General features: G+C 41.4%; 1 protein-coding gene across 1 annotated transcript in view; it reads left to right on the forward strand.

Annotated features, from left to right (window-relative positions):
• The window catches only part of VCAN (versican), a 245,943-nt gene that overhangs the window by 47,576 nt on the left and 178,470 nt on the right, over positions 1-19,897 (forward strand). Inside the window, exon 6 of the mRNA XM_030193355.1 lies at positions 2,174-2,467. Within this exon, the coding sequence (XP_030049215.1) occupies positions 2,174-2,467 (294 nt within the window). The remainder of the gene's footprint in view (positions 1-2,173; positions 2,468-19,897) is intronic.

Raw genomic sequence — 19,897 nt, forward strand, 5'->3', positions numbered from 1 at the left:
CATAACTTCCAGGACCTTCTCAACTCTGCTCCTGAACTGCCCTTCAAATGGCTGGTTTCATTATGGCTGGTTAGAGCCAATGTTCAGCTTGTCCAGCGGGATTCGACCAGGCATTAATCTGGTAATACTCTTTTGAATATCGACCCCCTAGGTTCGGTGCTTCTCAGCCTATATGTATAAACTTATTGTGAGTTTGATCTGTTTTTATATTATGTATGTACTTATGTGATCTGCTACACATCATATGCAGGTACTTTCTCTGGCCCTAGGAGGCTCACAATCAAAGGTTTTGTACCTGGAACAATGGAGGGTTAAGTGACTTGCCCAAGTTCACAAAGAGCTGCAGTGGGAATTGAACTCGGGTTGCCAGGCTCAAAGCCTGCCAAACTAAGCATTAGGCTACTCCTCCTTTTAAATAAATAAATTCCCAGATATTCAAAACCAGGACCTGTGCTTTGAATATATGGTTATTTTTAAGTCAACTAACACATAGAGGTATATTTTCAAAGCACTTAGACTTACAAAGTTATGTGGAGGTGTATTTTCAAAGCACTTAAGACTTACAAAGTTCCATAGAAACCTATGGAACTTTGTATGCCTAAGTGCTTTGAAAATGAGCCCCTATAGCCACTTAAATTGATGTTATTCACTTAAGCGGCCATGGGTTACTGCATAAAGATAGGTCAGACATTTATTTGGTCCCATTTACGTGCTGGCTTTGTATTTGGCTCTAACAGTGATATTCAGCAGCACTTAGCTGATTAAGGGGCCCTTTTACTAAGTCGCGTAGGTGCCTATATGTGCCCAACACGTGCCAGTTCGGAACTACCGCCCAGCTACATGTATCCACTACGCGTGCTGGAAAATATATTTTATTTTGTGGCACGCGGTGCTAACCTGGTGGTAATCGGCATTGTATGCGTGCTGACAATTACCACCCAGTTAATGCGTGAAATATTACCGCTGAGTGAATGGGTGGTGGTAAGGTCTCAGGCCCAAAATGGAAGTGTGCCAATTTTTATTTTGCCACACATCCATTTTTGGCCCCAAAAAAGGCCTCTTTTGCAGGTGTGCTGAAAAAATGGACCTGTGCGCGTCCAATACATGCATCTACATCAGCACAGGCCACTTTCGGCGCACCATAGTAAAAGGACCCCTTAGCGATTTAAATGGTCAGTGATCGGCTAAATTGTGTTTTTTCACCCAATTTTATTTATGAGTTTTGTACAAAATACAAAAATAAGTGCAAACAGTTCTACAGGATAAATGTAACAACATAGCAGCTAAATGCTAACAATGAGGCAAATATAGCAGGCATATGAGTAAACAAATTGTTTTGAATATCGGGCAGCTTGAGTAAAAATGTATGCACTCAGCCCTGGTATATTTTCAAAGAGGCCAATTTATGAGCAGAAATCCTTTGAAAATTGGGCCATGAATATCCAAGGGGAACATTAAAAACTGAGGGGTCCTTTTACTAAGGTGCGCTGAAAAATGGGCTTCGCTAGTCCCTATGGGGATTCCTCTCATTTGCCGCGCGGGAATCGCTACCGTGGCTTTGTAGAAGAAGCACTTAGTGCAATATTCAATACTTAACCAGCTATGGGTTACCGCATAATGGTAGGATTGGCACTAACCAGTTATTTTGAGCGACATCCATCAGTTAAGTGCTGCTGAAAATGACTGCTTAGCACTGACCAGGCAATTTAACTGGCTAGGAGCTGTTTCTGGCTGATTAGATCTCTTTGAATATTGACTCCTTGGAGCCTAATATTCAAACTCATTTACTTGGATAATGGCTGCCCTTATCTGGATAAATGGCTTAGTTAGGACTATTCATGATATTCAGTGGCACTATCCATGTATGAGTTATGCACATCATTGTAGAATAGCTCTTAGGCACCCTAATGGCACTTTCATGGGTAATGTACACTTATGCAAGTGCTAGTATTCTATACATTGACGCATGCAAGGAGCGCATAAATGTGAGCCATTTAAACTTTTTAAATGCACTAACAAATGTGTATTCTTACTCTCACTCTATTTTATCTTGTTTTTGTTACCTATCTGTTCTATGTTGTTTTAGTTTTTTTACATTCAATTTCAGTATGCTTGCAGTCAACTGCTGAGATAACTACATGAGTTGCAATCTTGTTTTTTAAAATTTTTCTAGGTCTAGTATTCCATATAACCGTTCCGGGGAAGTTCACTTATGAAGAAGCAAAAAAGGAATGTAGAAAAAAGAATTCAGTTCTCGCTACTGTTGGGGACCTGCATGCTGCCTGGAGGAAAGGCTTTGACCGTTGTGACTATGGTTGGCTGGCTGATGGCAGTGTTCGTTATCCTGTATCTGTGGCTAGATCCCAGTGTGGAGGTGGACTGCTTGGTGTGCGAACCAAATACCGCTTTAGCAACCAAACATACTTCCCTGACCCAAAGAACAAGTTTGATGCCTACTGCATTCAAGGTGAGCAATTTTTAGCATTTTATTTATTTGTGATTTTAATGATCTGGTATAGCAGTGAGAGTTTGCTATTGTAAGTTTTTGAGGACAATTTTAAAAATGCATATGCGGGATCCAAATGGCAGATGACATTTAATGTGAGCAAGTGCAAAGTGATGCTGCTAGGTATTATTAAGAAAGGAATGGAAAGCAAAAATAAGAATGTTATAATGACTTTGTATTGCTCTATGGTGCAACCATACCTCGAATACTGTGTGCAGTTCTGGTCACCACATTTGTTAAAAAGATATAGTGGAATTACAAAAGGTACAGAGAAGAGCGATGAAAATGATAGGGGGGATGGGATGATTTACCTATGAGGAACGGTGAAAGCGGCTAAGGCTTTTCAGTTTGGAGAAGAGACAGCTTGTTAAGGGCAAATAATGCAGGATATTTCCCATTTCACTCATACCAAATGGCAAAATGCATTATTTGCTCTCAATGCATGCTTGTTTAGTGCAATGTCAGCATCACATGTGGAGGAGTGGCCTAGTGGTTAGGGTGGTGAACTTTGGTCCTGAGGAACTGAGTTCGATTCCCACTTCAGGCACAGGCAGCGCCTTGTGACTCTGGGCAAGTCACTTAACCCTCCATTGCCCCAGGTACAAATAAGTACCTGTATACAATATGTAAGCCGCATTGAGCCTGCCATGAGAGGGAAAGCATGGGGTACAAATGTAACAAAAATAAATAAAATACTTAATAATAGGATGCAAATGAATGCAAAGCACCTTATTGCTATGCAAATTGAATAAAAAAGCTTTTGTTTAACTTTACAAGCTGTTATTCCTGGAAACATAAAAATGCCAGTTTTGAGCTGGCATTATCTTTCCTCCAACAAGAGCATAGCCTGACTCTCCCATCCAGTTCTTAGAGGGGTTAGGGCAGTGGCTGGTGCCTGTACTTCAGCTCCACTCAAAATTACATCCTTCTCAGCCCCTGAACCTTCCTGTCAAACCTACCGGGACTTTCCCTGGTGGCTAGCAGAGGGAGCAGGAGCAATTACCAGTCACACTCACCTGGTTGTTCTCTAGGTTTATAATGGCATTGATTGACCTCTAACACCTTTTTTGAATTCAATGACCAATGGGGTAGGAGTCACTTGAGACTACTCTTGCCCACTCCTCTAGCCACAGAGAAACCTCAGAAGGTGCCAGTTTGGGGGGGGAGGGGGGTGCACATTTGAGTGTTGGGAATGGGGAGATTTGTTGTCAGGGATGCTAGGGAACTAATGCACAAGTTTGGTTCTTTAAACAGTAGAATGTGAAAAATATTCAAAGGTGTGAAAAGATTTTCACAAAGCTATTAACAATCCAGTAGCCACTAATAAACAATTTCCTAGGATCTACTTGATCCATAAAGTATGGTTGGCCTTATAAACCCCCTAAGAGGCATAACAAAAAATTTATTGTAAGATTAGATCCTGTTATATCCACACTGTATCCCAACAAGAGAGGTATATGGCTAGGTGAAGAAAAGAGCAGAGAAGAGAATTCTAACCATGGGTATTAGATTGACGTATGGGTTCTAATATTTTACGCTGATCATGCACATAAATGTATAGAATATTTGTCATATAGGCATATATGTGCGCACATATGCATGTAGACATCAACATTTCACCTAAGTGCTATTCTGTAAATTGCATGTATCTTATATAATGAGTATTTTACAGGTAGGAACATGTGGGTGAGCCACTCACTTATGCATGTATCTTATAGAATAACCTAGCAGGTCTCTGGCATTTTGGCAACTTCCACCAGCTCACACCTAAATTATAGGGATGTAAAGTAGGCTCCTATGTTCCTTTATAGAACAGGTACCTAAATATAGACACACCATGATAGAATTGCCCTCAAAGTGCCTATTCAAGATTTTAAGATGTCTGTTGTATAATAAAGGTCATACATTACTAAAATGCTGTTTTGCTTAAGTAACTGAGGGGTTACAGCATCTGTGAGAGATTGCACAGTGTTTGGGAATGCACAGAAACAAGTGAGAGAGCAACACTTGCTTTGGGAACAGGTTCTTATGTTTGTTTTCCTGCTACCGCCCCGCTCTCATTGACTCCTCTCAGCTGGAATGGAACTGGATGGGCTATCGCCAGAACAGCACACTGACAAGAGCAGCTGAACTTTGTACTGATTATAAAAGAAGCAGCAAAAGAGCAAGTTTGTCAGTACAGCTTGGTGACCTGGTACCAAAAAAATAAAAACCCAACCTTAACTGTAGGCTTTTGAGAAGAGACACGAGGGAAGGAATATTGTCCAAATGGACCCCTGATAAACCTGACTATTGATGAAAAACAGTAACCAGCATGAATTTTCTTTTACAGCAGGTTTCCCATCCTTCTCCTGAAAGCTCACCAAATCTGTCTGTTTTTTAGGATATCCATAATGAATATGTATGAGAGAGATTTGCAAACACTGCTTCTTTAACGTATGCAGGTTTGTTTCATGCATATTTGCTGCAGATTTGTAGAAAAGATAACTGTGTAGGTACACCTCTGGGAAAGAAGACGGACAGAATATGAGATATCATCGGCTTGGGGAAAAATCAGATTGAAATGCATGCTGCAGTGCAAGTGAATGCCTGAAACACATCATGAGAGGGTGGAAGGTGGCATGCATTCCAGTCTAACAGATGGGGCTAAGCATGGAGAGGTAAAGTGAACATCTGGAGAACAGAGGAAGGCACATCTGACACAGGCGCAAGCGATGTGGTGGGAGAGGGGACTTGGGGGGAGGCAATCATTCCTGTAGCAGCACAATGAGGCCAGAGCCAGTTTATAGTTTATGTAATCATACTACCCAGGCAGGTATGGTCTGTGGAAACTCTAAGCAACAGGAAAAAGTCACAATTTCTGCAGGGGACCCATCAGAAATGCAATGTGAGTTTATTTTCATGTTCATTCTGTTAGCCACAAAACCTCTTCTCTTTAGTGTCCTTAAAAGCTTTTAATTAATTGATTGCTATTGGTACCTTAGTAATTGTTACAATGTAATTGTTCTTAAAATACTAGTCACTAACTTAATATGGAGTTCACATAAATTATTCCAAGTTCAAACTGTCATGTTCTTAACAAGTTAGAGTTACTGCCAGGCTTCCTCACTCTTGTGCTGATACCCATATCATATTTTAAGACAAATTGTTCTGGTCCTGCCTTTCTGAGCATTTCTATCATTAGACTTTGACTCTATTACATCTATTACTACTACTTAACATTTCTAAAGCGCTACTAGGGTTACGCAGCGCTGTACAATTTAACTTAAAAGGACAGTTCCTGCTCAAAGAGCTTACAATCTAAAGGACAAGTGAATAGTCATCACAACACTTTCATTAGTACATAATTTGAATCCTACATAAGTACATAAGTATTGCCATACTGGGAAAGACTAAAGGTCCATCAAGCCCAGCATCCTGTTTCCAACAGTGGCCATCCAGGTCACAATATATCTGGCAAGATCCCCAAAAAGTACAAAACATTTTATACTGCTTATCCCAGAAATAGTGGATTTTCCCCAAGTCCATTCAATAACGGTCTATGGACTTTTCCTTAAGGAAGCTGTCCAAACCTTTTTAAAACTCCGCTAAGCTAACTGCCTTTACCACATTCTCTGGCAACGAATTCCATTGTTTAATTACACGTTGAGTGAAGAAACATTTTCTCCGATTCGTTTTAAATTTACTACATTGTAGCTTCATTGCATGCCCTCTAGTCTTAGTATTTTTGGAAAGTGTAAACAGACGCTTCACATCTACCCGTTCAACTCCTCTCATTATTTTATAGACCTCTATCATATCTCCCTTTATCTCTCAGTATGTATCATCTTTCCCTAATCAGAGTCAACTATGGTTTGTATTTCTGTGTGGTTGAGGGATCTTGTCACCTTCTTATTAAAGCACCACTTTTTCTGCATTTGGCATCACCATAGTTCCTAAGCATTCCATCACACCCATGAATTTTATACTGCTAGGACTGCCACATCACCACCGTCATGAATTATATAGATGTGTATCTGATCAAGGCCAGCATATCTTATTTTGCTGTTGTCTCAACATTTTTGGAAATGGCTTGTTTTAATACACAGGAATAAATATAAAAATGATTATTTCTTACAGTACATTCTATACTGTAAAGAACTCATCTGATAATTAGAAACATGGAGCTCCACTGTTTTGCAAAAAGAAATCAAGCTAAGATGTCTGGGCAAGTACAAGAAACACTCCCAAAGGTTTCTAAGCCAGATGTTCACAAAGTTGAAAGAAGTGATGTCATACTTTACTATGTTCCAGCAAAGTTTCCCTTGCCTCCTGCCTGAAACCTGATGTAGTTCCCACTGACTCAGAACTCAAAGTGCTGAAACCACATGCTATTTATTTAGTTTGATGAGAAATAGCCAATTACTTGTAACCCCTGGTTGCCTAGTGAGTATCAGGGTGGGTTTACTTGGAATAGTTTTTGGACTTGTTTGTGAGGCCATCAGGGCCAGGGTAAGCAAACTGGAAGACTGGAAGGCAAGTTCCTGGAGGAAAAGTCCATAGCCTTCTATTGAGATGGACATGGGATAAGTCACTGCTTGGCCTGGGATTGGTAGCGTGGAATGGTGCTACTAATTGTGTTTCTGCCAGGTACTTGTGACAAGTAGAATAAAGATATTCTCAATATCTCTTTAGAAGTTGTGGTAGTAGTAGTAGTACCATCTGGTGAACCCTCTGCTTTAGAAAAAGGTTCTTTACAGACAATCCTTTACAGTTGTTCTCTCTCTGAACTCTGTATCCAGAGAAGACTGGCATGTCTATGTTTATTAGTTAGATGTTGCTACAGGGAGCTGGGGTCTTTGATCCTTCAGGTACACAGTCCTGAGAGCTGATCTGTTCTCCAATGGATTCACAACTGGGGTTCTCTGTTTTGATGCTTCTCCAGGATAGATGGTTTCCACTCTTCTCCTTATTTTCTCTTGGGGGCAATGACTCCAAATGGATTATTTTTGTGTATGATCTCAGTTTCTGCTAATGCGCACTATAGTACTTGTATTGTACAAAAGAAAGCTTCCGTCTGGAGTTCATAAGATGTTACATGTATAGGCAATTTATCCATGTGCACTTGGACATTCTCTTTAATCAGGTCTGTGGCATCCAAAACAATGGGAAATATTTCTGTATCCTTATGCCACATTTTCTTGGGCTCAAACTGCATTTCTTAATACTTGAAGGTCTTTTTTTTTCTACGCAATTCATCAAGTAATTGCTTAGAACTGACACCTCTATATGTTGTTCTGATGTTTTTCTCTTTCACTACTATGTCTGGATTCCTGCCACTCAACTTTTTATCTGTTGGAATGGGGATGTCTCAGGTGCTCATAACCTCTTCATTCTCCATGATTCTCTTAGGGTCATGATCTTATTTTCTCCACTGAAGACAGTGTAATGGTAAGGTCCCTGTTCCAAACAAACCTTGGAGTCAGTGCAGGAACTAGTATGTTGTGTCCTTGTTTCCTTTTCTCCTTCTCTTCCCCGTGCACTGGCCATGTTAGTCAGTTGCATGCTCCCTTTCCCTTTAATGGTATTGTGGCCAGGGAACATGACAAAGACAAGGACACTCAGTGGGCTAGTGTATAATAGTTCCTTAGTTCCCTTCCATAGGGATATCTCCTCCTACTGCTGTTACTAGGCAGAAAGATCAGTATGACTCTAGAAGCCTTTCCAAATCTAAAGCTCACACACCTGATGCTAGTAGAGACAATACAGATTACAGTCAAGATATCTCTGATGTGTAGAATCTCTATATCCTCTACACACCATTTCAAAACCAACTACACATTTGGAAGTATGTACAGTGAAACAGTAAAGGTGATCCAAAGAAGAGAAGGCACCTGCCTCAGTCAACTTGCAAAACAAGTTCTTTACGTAAAATAGTAGACTTCCTTTTTTTTTTTAATAGTTGAAAGCAGTTTAATAGTAGAACATGGGTGTTGTCTACAGACCTCTGACACAATCAGAGCCAATTGATAAAGATCTGGTTACAGATGTCCAAAAATTGGGAAAGAAAGGGGAGGTGCTGTTGCTGAGAGAATGCAACCTGCTGGATACAGATTGGAAAGTTTAATCTGTGGAATCTGAAAGAAGTAGAGAGATCATGGGTGCCTTTCAAAGTGCTCCACTCAGACAAATGGTGACAGAACCCACAAGGGATAGAGCGACACTAGATCTGATACTCACAAATGGTGTTTCTAATGTCTGAATGGATGCCCACCTGGGCAGTAGTGATCTTCAAACAGTTTGGATTGATATAACACCTAAAGCAGAGGGCAGCCACTCAAAACTCAAAGTCCTAGATTTGAAACATGCTGACTTTAGTAAAATGGGGGAATACCTGAAGAAAGTGCTGATGGGATCGTAGGACATACAAGAAGTGGAAAGGCAGTTGTCCAGGCTGAAAGGAGCTATAAAAATGACTACTGATCTTTATGTGAGGAGAGTAAATAAAACCAAGAGAAAAAGGAAACCAGTATGGTAAACCAAACAAGTGGCTGAGAAAATAAAGTCAAAAGAGTTGGCATCCATGAAATACAAAAAATCTCAAGAAGAGGAAACCAAAAAGGAATACTGGATGAAAGAAGCCAGAGAGAGAGAGAGATGTGTCTGATGAAAGCATAAGCACAAATAGCTAGAAATGTAAGGAGAAGAAACAATAATTTTTTTAGGTATATTAGTGAAAGGAGGAAGGCTAAAAATGGACTTGTGAGACTGGAATATGCTGTGTACCACTATAAAGAAAAAGTGAAGGTGCTAAACAAATACTTCTCTGTTCACAGAAGAAAATCCTAGAGAAGGACCATGATTGGCTGACAAAGGTACATATGAGATTGGAGTGGATATTGCACCATTTACAGAAGAAAGTGTTTATGAACAACTTAAAAAATTGAAGGTGGACAAAGCCATGGGACCAGACAGGATTCATCCCAAGATATTGAGGGAGCTGAGAGAGGTTCTGGTGGGTCCTCTTTAAGATTTGTTTAATAAATTCTTGGAGATGGGGAAAGGTTCTTTGGGATTGGAGAAGAATAGATGTGGTCCCTCTTTGCAAAAGTGATGACAGGGAAAAAGCGGGAAACTACAGGCTGGTAAGCCTCACTTCGGTTATTAGAAGAATAGTAGAAGCATTGCTGAAGGAAAGAATATAAAATTTCCTGGAATTCAATGGGTTACAAGATCCGAGGCAGCATGGTTTTACCAAAGGTAAATCATGCCAAACAAATCTGACTGAATTCTTTGACTGGGCAACCAGAGGATTGGATTGAGAACATGCACTGGATGCAATCTACTTAGATTTCAACAAAGCCTTTGACACAGTTCCTCATAGGAGGCTCTTGAATAAACTTTACAGGCTAACGTTAGGCCCCAAAGAGGTGAACTGGATTAGAAACTGGTTGACAGACAGACGACAGAGGTTGGTAGATAATGGAATTCACTTAGAGGAAGGAAAGGTGAGTATTGGAGTGCCTCAAGGATCGGTGCTGGGGGCCGATTCTGTTCAACATATTTGTGAACGACATTGCCGAAGGGTTAGAAGGTTGGGTTTGCCTTTTTGCAAATGATACTAAGATAGAGTGGACATCCAGGAGGGAGTGGAAAACATGAAAAAGGATCTGCAAAAGTTAGGAGAATGGTCTAATATTTGGCAATTAAAACTCAATGCAAAGAAGTGCAGAGTGATACACTTCAAAAGTAGAAATGCATGGGAGCTGTATGTGCTAGAAAGTGAGAGGCTGATATGCACAGACAGGGAGAGGAGCCTTGGGGTGATAATGTATGAGAATCTGAAGGTAACAAAACAGTGTGACAAGGTGGTAGCTGTAGCCAGAAGGATGCTAGGCTATATATAGAGAGGCCTAACCAGCAGAAGAAAGAAGATGTTATACAGGGGCATCAACACCAACAAGTCGTTGGTGAGGCCCCACTTGAAGTATTGTGTTCAGTTTTGAAGGCTGTATCTTGCTAAGGATGTAAAAAGATTTGAAGCGGTCCAGAGGAAGGCAACAAAAATGGTATGGAGCTTGTACCAAAAGATGCATAAGAAGAGACTGAAAGACCTGAATATGTATGCCCTAGAGGAGAGGAGAGATATGATGCAGATGTTAAATACTTGAAAGGTATTAATATAGAAACAAATCTTTTCCAGAGACATGAAAATGGTAAAACTTGAGGACATGAATTGAGGTTGTGGGGTGGTAGACTTAGGAGTAATAGGAGTAGAGGCTGACCAACTGTTGGTTTGATTTGCTTGTCATGGAGGTTTCCCCTGCTCTCTGTTCCAGACTTATGAGTAATGTCAGGAAATTCTTTTTACAGAAAGGGTGTTTAATGCCTAGAATTCTCTCCTGAGGGAGATGGTGGAGACAAAAAAAAGTGATGGAATTCAAAAAGGCGTGGGATGAACACAAAGGATCTTTAACTAGAAAATGAATGATATAAAAAAACAAAGCAAAACTTAAATTACTGCATGTGCATTTGATGTGTTGAGTAGTGCTTAGATGGCGACTCTGACAATGAAGAACTAAGGCCGGTGCTGGGCAGACTTCTACTGTCTGTGTCTCATATATGACAATCCAGTTTAAGATGGGATGGAGAAGGCTTTAACAGAAACTCCAGTAATTGGAATTCGAGGACAGTGTTGGGCAGACTTTTACAGTCTGTGTCCCGCAAATGACAAGACTTATTTGTATAGGCTGGAGTGGGATTCAACGACAACTCCAGTAGTTGGAACCTAAGGTCAGTGCCGGGAGGACTTCTACGGTCTATGTCCCAGAAATGCCAAAGAAAGACAATGATCAAGTATTTTATATCACATTTATTGTTGGTGTAATCATGAATTGATAATGAGTGTGACTGTTGGGCAGACTGGATGGATTGTACAGGGCTTTTTCTGCCATCATTTGTTCTTATGGAAGAATAATATATTGATTTTCCTTTTCCAATTCAACTTTAAAATGACCTCTACCTTCAATTCAGAACATTATAGTCTGAAATATTTTTGTACTTTAGAATTTAACTAGCAGTTAAAAAGGAACTCATAAATTGCCAGACTCTGCTTATTAGCTTTCAGAAAGAAAGAAACCATCAGAGTTACATTTCAATTGCAGCCTAGTCACGTGGAGATTTTAGATCACTTTTTGAAGTCAGACTGTCCTACATATATAATGGGTCCAAATATGTATCCTATATCCATACAAGAAATACAAGTAACGCCTAAAATCTACCACCATATATCATGCTACTAGGTCTCATAAAATTAACATATTTTTAAACTGTTTAAAATGGACAAATTACAGGATTATGTTACGTTGCATCAGTTATGAGTCTAACATCACTATATGATTTTAGAAGTGATTTTGATATCTTAATTCCATTAAAAACTAATGGGTATGTTTACTAAGGTGCGTTAGCATTTTTAACGCGCCTTTAAAATTAAGGCGCATTAAACGCTAACACGCCTATACATTTCTATGGATGTGTTAGCGTTTAATGCAAATAAACCATTAACGTCCATTAAAACCGCTAACGCGCCTATCACACCTTAGTAAACATCCTTCTTAACTCTGCTGCCAATGCTGTCAAAACAGTTTCTATATTATAACTAGGCAGAAACCAGATTGTGAACTATGCAATAAGGAAAAATGCATCAAATAGGCCTTGAGCTCTTGTGCAACTACGTCTTCCATCACCTTAACCAGTAAAGGGATAGAAGCCACTACTATATTAGAGACATCTCTCGCAATCATCCTGTGTTTAGGAATGGGGGTTAGGATGATACCACCCTTCTTCAGAAATTGCCCTTATTGGAACACGGAGACTATATATTCCCTCAAACTAAACACATTAGGAGCTATTTTCATAAGGTAACTAGGACAATTATCTCATATGTAATGAGATTTAGAATACCTGCTTAAAAAATGATTGACTGTGTCATTCGAGGATGATATAAAAGATGACCAAGATCTATCAACTAACATAGGGTCATCTATATCTCCCAATGTAGCAAGATATTCCAAAATATCCATGGTCTGAATCACCAATCCCCTTCGAATGATGACAGTTTTCTGTGCAAAATACTCAGCCAATACTCAGCCAAACCTGTGCTGAGGGGGGCTGTTTATTATCCTCAGTTAACTCCTGTGTACCTAGCAAACCATTGACCAAAACAAATAACTTCTTAAAATTCAATTGGGCTCCACCCACATATGTTTCATAATAACTGATCTAAGGTTTTTTTTAAATCATATTCTTATACTGTCTGTTGTGTTTGTGTTTTGGGGTAATGAGTCCTTGGGCCACAGTCTTAGGCCCGACTACAGCAGATAGATCACCCTCCCCCACACCTAAAACCTCCTCACCTGCCCAACATTCCATTGCTAATTCTCAAAAGCACTTCTTTTTCTGCAAGGGCTTAGCCAAGTTATAGCGCCCTCTTTAACCTAGTCGGGCTAATGTATTGATGGTTCTTTGAATTTGTGCGGCTGTCAGGATCTATTGTTTTGCTTTGACTGCAGTTGCTCTTTGCCGCCTCTCCAGATGATGCTGCCCTAGGCGACTGTCTAGTCTGGTCTAATGGTTGAGCAGGCCCTGGAAAATACAATTGTAGCAAACTTCACCCTAACTTCCAAACCCAAGATTGCTTATAGTCAATAACGGGGAAAATGCATGTTTTGCAGAACAATGCGCATCTTTTTAACTGCTCACAGGAGGGTAATATTCAGAACCATTTCCACGGGTAAAGAAGTTATTTACTGGTGAAATGGGAATTGCCAGTCCTAAGTGTGGTAAACTTTTGTGGATAGTCTTTCTGTGCCCACATTTATGTGCTGTTTAAGGAGGCATTGCTGAGAGTGAGGTAGAGGTGGGTTTTGCATTTTTGTGCACACTTTTGGATTTTCAAAAACATACTTATTTTTCAGCTCATTAAAATGATGTACATCAACTAGCATGTGCAAACGTGTGAAAGGATATAAACATACTTTTGCTTTAAAAATCCAGCAGAGTATATGCAAAGTATATGCATAATTTTCAGTAATATGGGACAGTTATAAAATGACCCCCTTGGTGGACAATTTTCGAAAGAGCCCTTTAACCTAGATCGAAAGAGCCCTTTAACCTATATAAATGCTTTTGAAAATTAGCCTATTAATAATCTTATTTTAAAAGTATGAAGAAGCAAGGAAGTCATCTGTTTCTTGGGGATAACTTGGCTTTTATACAAACAACAAATTCCATCCATAATCAATGGCATTCGGCAAGTTAATAGTATGAATGGGATCAATTGCAACTTCAATGGCTGGCCTTTGATGTGAACAGCTGAGATAATTTTCATTCTGGCTGCGAAAAGTCATGCATTTTGTTTGGAAAATTTGTTTCATGTCTTACATCAGAGTGATTGTTTCAGACTGTACAATGGAAGAACTGCAATAATGCAGAACAGCTGGATGAGGGAGTTCTGTGATCTTCTATGATGAGGCAAGATTAATTCTAACAAAATTTAAATAAAATACTTATACAGCAGAGACTATAGGCCAGGTTCAGTAAATGGTGCCCGGAGTTAGGCACCTTTAAGATCTACGCTAAGTACCATTTCTATAAAAGTCACCAGAAGTTGCGTGCACAAATTTGGGCATGTGACTAATTTGTGTGTGCAATTTAATTAAATAGTGAGTTAATTGGTGCCAATAATTGGCTTGTTAATAAGTTTTATTGGCACTGATCAGATTTAATTGTAATTTATGTGCATAAATGTAGGTGTCAGAATTGTGCCTAAATTTAAATGCGAGTAAAAAAAGGGGTTGTGGAAATAGGAGGGTCATGGGCGTAACGGGAGTGTTTCTTGTATTTAAGTGCGTTGTTATAGAGTAAGGAGGATATACACCTAAGTTAAGCGTGTAGATTTGCACCAAGTTTCAGTTGTTGCAAATGACCACACCTAAAGTTAGGCACGATTTCCGGGCATACGCACTATTCTATAAACCGTGCCTAACTTTAAGCGCAGTTTATAAAATAGTGTTTTTTTGTGCCATATATAGAATTCACCCCTTAGCATGGATTCCTGCAACCAACTTTGGGTGCATGGACTTATACCTGTTGAAACCTGGTGCAAATGCTGGCATGCAACTCAGTGGCATAGCTACGAGTGAGCCTGGATGGGCACAGGCCCACCCATTCTTGGCTCAGGCCCACTCAGCAGCAGCACCCCACATCAACATCTCTCCTCCTCTGTGGCGTCGCAGCATCTGACCGCCCATTGCTGAACCCCTTCCCTCCCTGGTATACCTTAAAGGCGTCCCTGGCGTCTGCAATGATTGAATTATTGCTGCCTCCACTGGCCTTGAAGGCTTCCATTGGCTGGGTCCCACCCTCACTTTCATCACTTCCTGTCTGGCGATACCCAGCCGATGGAAACCTGCAAAGTCAGCGCAGGCAGCAATAATTGAATCACACGGGTGCCGGATGCTTGTAAGGTACACCAGAGAGGGACAGGGTTCAGTGATGGGTGGTCAGATGCTGGGACGCCATGGAGGAGGAGAGATGCTGATGTGGTATAGGTGAAAAAAAATCTATAATTTTTAAAAATATCTTTGGGGGGGGAGGGGGCGGGGGAACTGTGGAGTGCCGTGCTGTGGAAGGGCCCATATAAGTTAGCTCTGGGCCCATCCAAAATACTGGGTCTGGCTACGCCACTAGTGCAGCTAATGGCAGTCGGGTGCATAAATGACCCTATTTTATAATACTGCGCTTATATTTTGGAAATGCCTCTGACCTGCCCATCTGCCTCCCCTGGCCACAACCCCTTTTGAGTTGCACATGAGACAATTTAGGCACATAGGCCCCGATGCGCAAAGTTTACAGTGCTAGGAAGTCTTATTTTGACTGGTTTAATCCAGTTTAGAGTGCACGTTATTTAGCAAGTAATGCACAAAGGAGTCCTGCATAGTTTTTACAGTTCACTGTAGCAGCCAATAAGAATTGTATGCAAATATATTGCAATGAGCTGATTAGTATTAAAATGAGCATTCCAAGCGATGCACAGCTGTTTCCAATTGGTGCACAAAAAGGAGCTCCTTCCTTTAAAGAGTAAATTTTTGCGGAAGCTGTCATAGCTTGACGGTGGCTTCTCAGTGGACCAATATGCTGCCATATTTAAATAGTACTTGCACGTGTGTGTGTGTTCCACGCGTAACAGTGCTGTGAAGAAGATGTCTTGGAACTAAAAAGCACATTGTGGAGGCTCGTCCAAAGCAGTTGCGGTTTTGAAAAAGCTACACACGGCTTTCATACACGCATATATAAACATTAAACTCCCCAGGGTGTGAAAGTTGGCGTGGAACAAAGAAACTTTCATACCCTGGGTGGTTTATTGCTTATATGAGTGTATGAAAGCTGTGTGTAGCAACAGAACACTGTGGAGGCTTGCTGTAATTGTGAGCAGCTCATTTTCATGAGATTTCCTACTACTTCAAACTCGTTAACTTTTATCGAGGATCTAAAAGCAACGAGTTTTTTTACAGGGACTTTTGTGTATCAGGACCATAGTGTTATAGAATATCACATGGGCAGATCCATATGTGCATCCTAATTAATGCCAATTAATGTTAATAACTGATTGTTAATGGCTCAACTAATTAGTTTATATGCAGATCTGGGATACATATCCAAATTTGGGCAACCTTTATAGAATCTGGGGGTATACGATGAAATGATTATTAGGAGGCTGGAAATATCTTTGTTCCAAGAGAAGAATTTCCATTGCCATCTCTAGGCTTCTCAGTTAAAATGACAGGGACTAAACTGCAATGACTTTACACCTATCCCCACATTACAATCCTTGGCGATAATGATTTATTTGAGTCAGCTATTTTGCTGTACATATTTTCCTGAATTTGTTTCTGCATAGAAAGAGATTTGACTCTTAGAAGGTGATTTTAGAATGGGTAGGTACCATTTACATGGTCATGCTAATTACATGTGTATATCTGCATCATATACAAATTTAAAGGTGGTACAGTTTGATTGGACATTTGCTCCCTCATTTTGTGATATGGAATCTATATTTAGACACCGATTGCACACAGATTTTTAGAACTAGCTGGGAATTTAGCGCTATTCTACAAATGACGTGGGCAACTTGCTTAGCACATAAATGTAAGGGAGCGTTCACATTGTAATATAGTGGATGATGGCAGATAAAGACTTGTATGGTCATCCAGTTTGCCTAACAAGATTAAATCAAATCTCCAGTCCCCCCTACCCTCCTTGACACAGGTTCAGGGGGAGCTGGAGATCTGGTGGGTCTCTAGCCCCCCTAGCATCCCCTCAGGTAGAGCCCTGGTAGCCCAGTAGGCCACGAATCAATCCCCCCCCCCGCCTGGTGGTCTAGCGACCCTCTTCCCCACCACCCCTCCAGTACCTTTGATGGAGGTGGGAGGTGGATTCCTTCCTCTTCCATCAGCGCTGCCTCGAAAATAGCAGCACCCAGCCCTGCCCAGTGCAGCCTAGGATGCACTGGGTGGTGCTGCACACCGTATAAGGGAGAAATGTCATTTTTGAGGTGGTGCTGATGGAGGAGGAGGGAGTCCACCTCCCTCCGCCAACAAAGTTAAGGGGCAGGGGGCAGGGAACAGGACCGCTAGACCACCAGGTGGTGGTGGTGGGGGGCTGATTTGCAGACCACTGGGCCACCAGGGCTCTACCTGAGGGGATATTAGGGGGGTTGGAGACCCCACGGATCTGCAGCCTGCCCTTGAACCTGTGTCGGGGGGGGGGGACTGGAGGTCTGCAGGACCTCCAGCCCCCATGTTGCTGGCACAAGGTAGGGTTCATGGGGGTACTAGGCCACCAGGGCCATGCTGTTTGGGGTCTGCTGGTCCCATGTACCTCCAGCCCCTGTGTTTCACAGGTCTGGGCTGTCAAAAGCCCAGACCTGTCAAACAAGTGTGGGAGGATTGTGCCTGAGTGCATGCTCAGGCACAATCCTCCCGCACTTTACCCCATGATCAGAGATAATAGTGCACATAAATTTGTATGCTATTATCTCTGATCATAGGGGCGGTAAAGCCACGCGCTGTTCTAGCGCTATTTTTTAGAGCGCTGTTTGGAATAGTTCAGGGATTTTGATCATCTGCCCATGAATCCTTTTGAAAAGCATTCTCAATAAGAGGCTGATTCTTTAAGGGCCTCTTTAATCAAGCCATGCTAGCAGTACACGCATGACAATGACAATGGAACCCATTCAAATGTTGGCATTACCGCACCGGAAGCCTCTAGCATGGCTTGATAAAAGAGGCCCTAAATCATGGTAACTGGTTCTAATATGCTGAAATCCTAATAAGTTTCCTTTTAGTTTTATGCAATCAAACCATGGCTCAAAATTGATCACCTTATTTAGAAATGAATTAGGCCTTGCTAAGGGGCCGATGCAGAAAGCCACACGATAAAGCTGCATGTTGATGTTTGAATTCCCTGATTCTACTATGAATTTTATAAAAAAATATTCTGTGCCAATGCAGTAATCAATGAACATGCATCTTACTGCCATATTAAAAAGTGGGTGCTATCATAAAAAACAGTGCTCACTGCAGCAGTAATCTGCTGCTCATTGCTTAAATGTCCCCCTTCTTGTCATTGTATGAGCAATGATTGACTTACACACTAACAAGAAGAGAGACATTAAAAAAAATCACCTCCACAGCCCCTCAAAAATTCCCCGATATTCTAGCCTGCAAGCATAAGATCTCCCCACCCCCCTGAGATTACCCTTGATCCTTTAACCCCTGATCCTGTCTAACTCCCTGAATATCCATAATGTCTAGTGGCACCCCCAAACGCCAGGCTTCTCAAAACCACTCCCAGAGTTGACCCACTGATCCTCCAACCCCCTACCCCCTGACTCTCCTGATCATTCCAAAAAATAGCCCTGGTGTCTAGTGTCATGCCCAACCCCCTTATGCCCCCCAAGCCTCCCCAGACCCTCCCCTGCATACCTTCAAGAAGAGGCAAGACCGATGCCCAATTGCTCCTGCCTCTGTTTAGCCATCTTTAAAATGGTGGTGCCTAACCCCTTGTGGTACATCCTAGGATGTACTGCCCAGGGTCAGTATGTCAAATAAGAGAATTTTCCCCTGATTTTGTATTCTCCACTTAAACCCAGGTATCACCATTCTAAAAGATTGCTGCACAGAGGCAGGAGTGAGTGGGCATTGTTCTTGCCTCTTCTTGAAGTTATGCTGGGATCCGGGAGGGATCTGGGGACCTTGGGGTTAGGGGGGTCATGGGAGGTTGGGAGTGCCACTAGACACCAAGGCTATGTTATGGGGGGATCAGGGGGAGTTGGAGTGGGGGTTTATCTTGGGGAGTGGAGGATCAGGGCTGCCATTTGATACTAGGGCTATTGTAAATAAATGAAGTTAAATTTTGCTACTGTTCTGCTGTTTTGGAATCTTGCTGATTATAAGTCCATCTAAACCATGCTACTAAATTTTCGGTAATGCAGCTGCACTTACCACATGTTCTTGAGGTGACAGTAAGTTCAGCTGTGCTATCTACAGTCATGACAGCTAGTGCACTAGCTGTCATAGTACTACTACTACTTAACATTTCTAGAGTGCTACTAGGGTTATGCAGCACTGTACAGTTTAACAAAAAAGGACAGTCCCTTCTCAAAGGAGCTTATTTATTTATTTATTGCATTTATATCCCACATTTTCCCACCTATTTGCGGGCTCAGTGTGGCTTACAATACATTGTGAATGATGGAAATACAGTTTGTTACAATGCGATTATAGGTTACATTGTGAAGAGTTATGGAAGACAAAGTCAAGTCAAAACATCTTTGGGGCATGGAAATTATTGAATGTGACATTGGGGAAATGATAGGATGATCGAATAATAGCATGAGGGCGTTAGGGTATGACAACTTTATCTGTGGGTAGATTTTAGGTGTGGAGAGAATACAGGGGAAGAGAATTCAGAAGAGAGTGTATTGATGCATTTCTATTAGTGTGTATGGAGTTCATGTGTTTTGGTCCTTGCAGTACGTTTTTTCAAAGAGATAAGTCTTCAATCTAAATCTAAAGGACGAAATGTCAAGTTGGGGCAGTCTAGATTTCATGAATAGAGGTATAGTGGTTAGGTGCCAAACGCGACATTGAAGAGGTGGGCTTTAAGCAAGGATTTGAAGATGGGCAGGGAGGGGCCTGGCGTATGGGCTCAGGGAGTTTATTCCAAGCATGGGGTGAGACGAGGCAGAAAGGGCGGAGCCTGGAGTTGACGGTGGTGGTGAAGGGTACTGAAAGGAGGGATTTGTCTTGAGAGCAGAGGTTACGGGTAGGAATGTAAGGGGAGATGAGG

The sequence above is a fragment of the Microcaecilia unicolor genome, chromosome 2 (genome assembly GCF_901765095.1).
Source record: "Microcaecilia unicolor chromosome 2, aMicUni1.1, whole genome shotgun sequence".
Classification (NCBI taxonomy): Eukaryota; Metazoa; Chordata; class Amphibia; order Gymnophiona; family Siphonopidae; genus Microcaecilia; species Microcaecilia unicolor.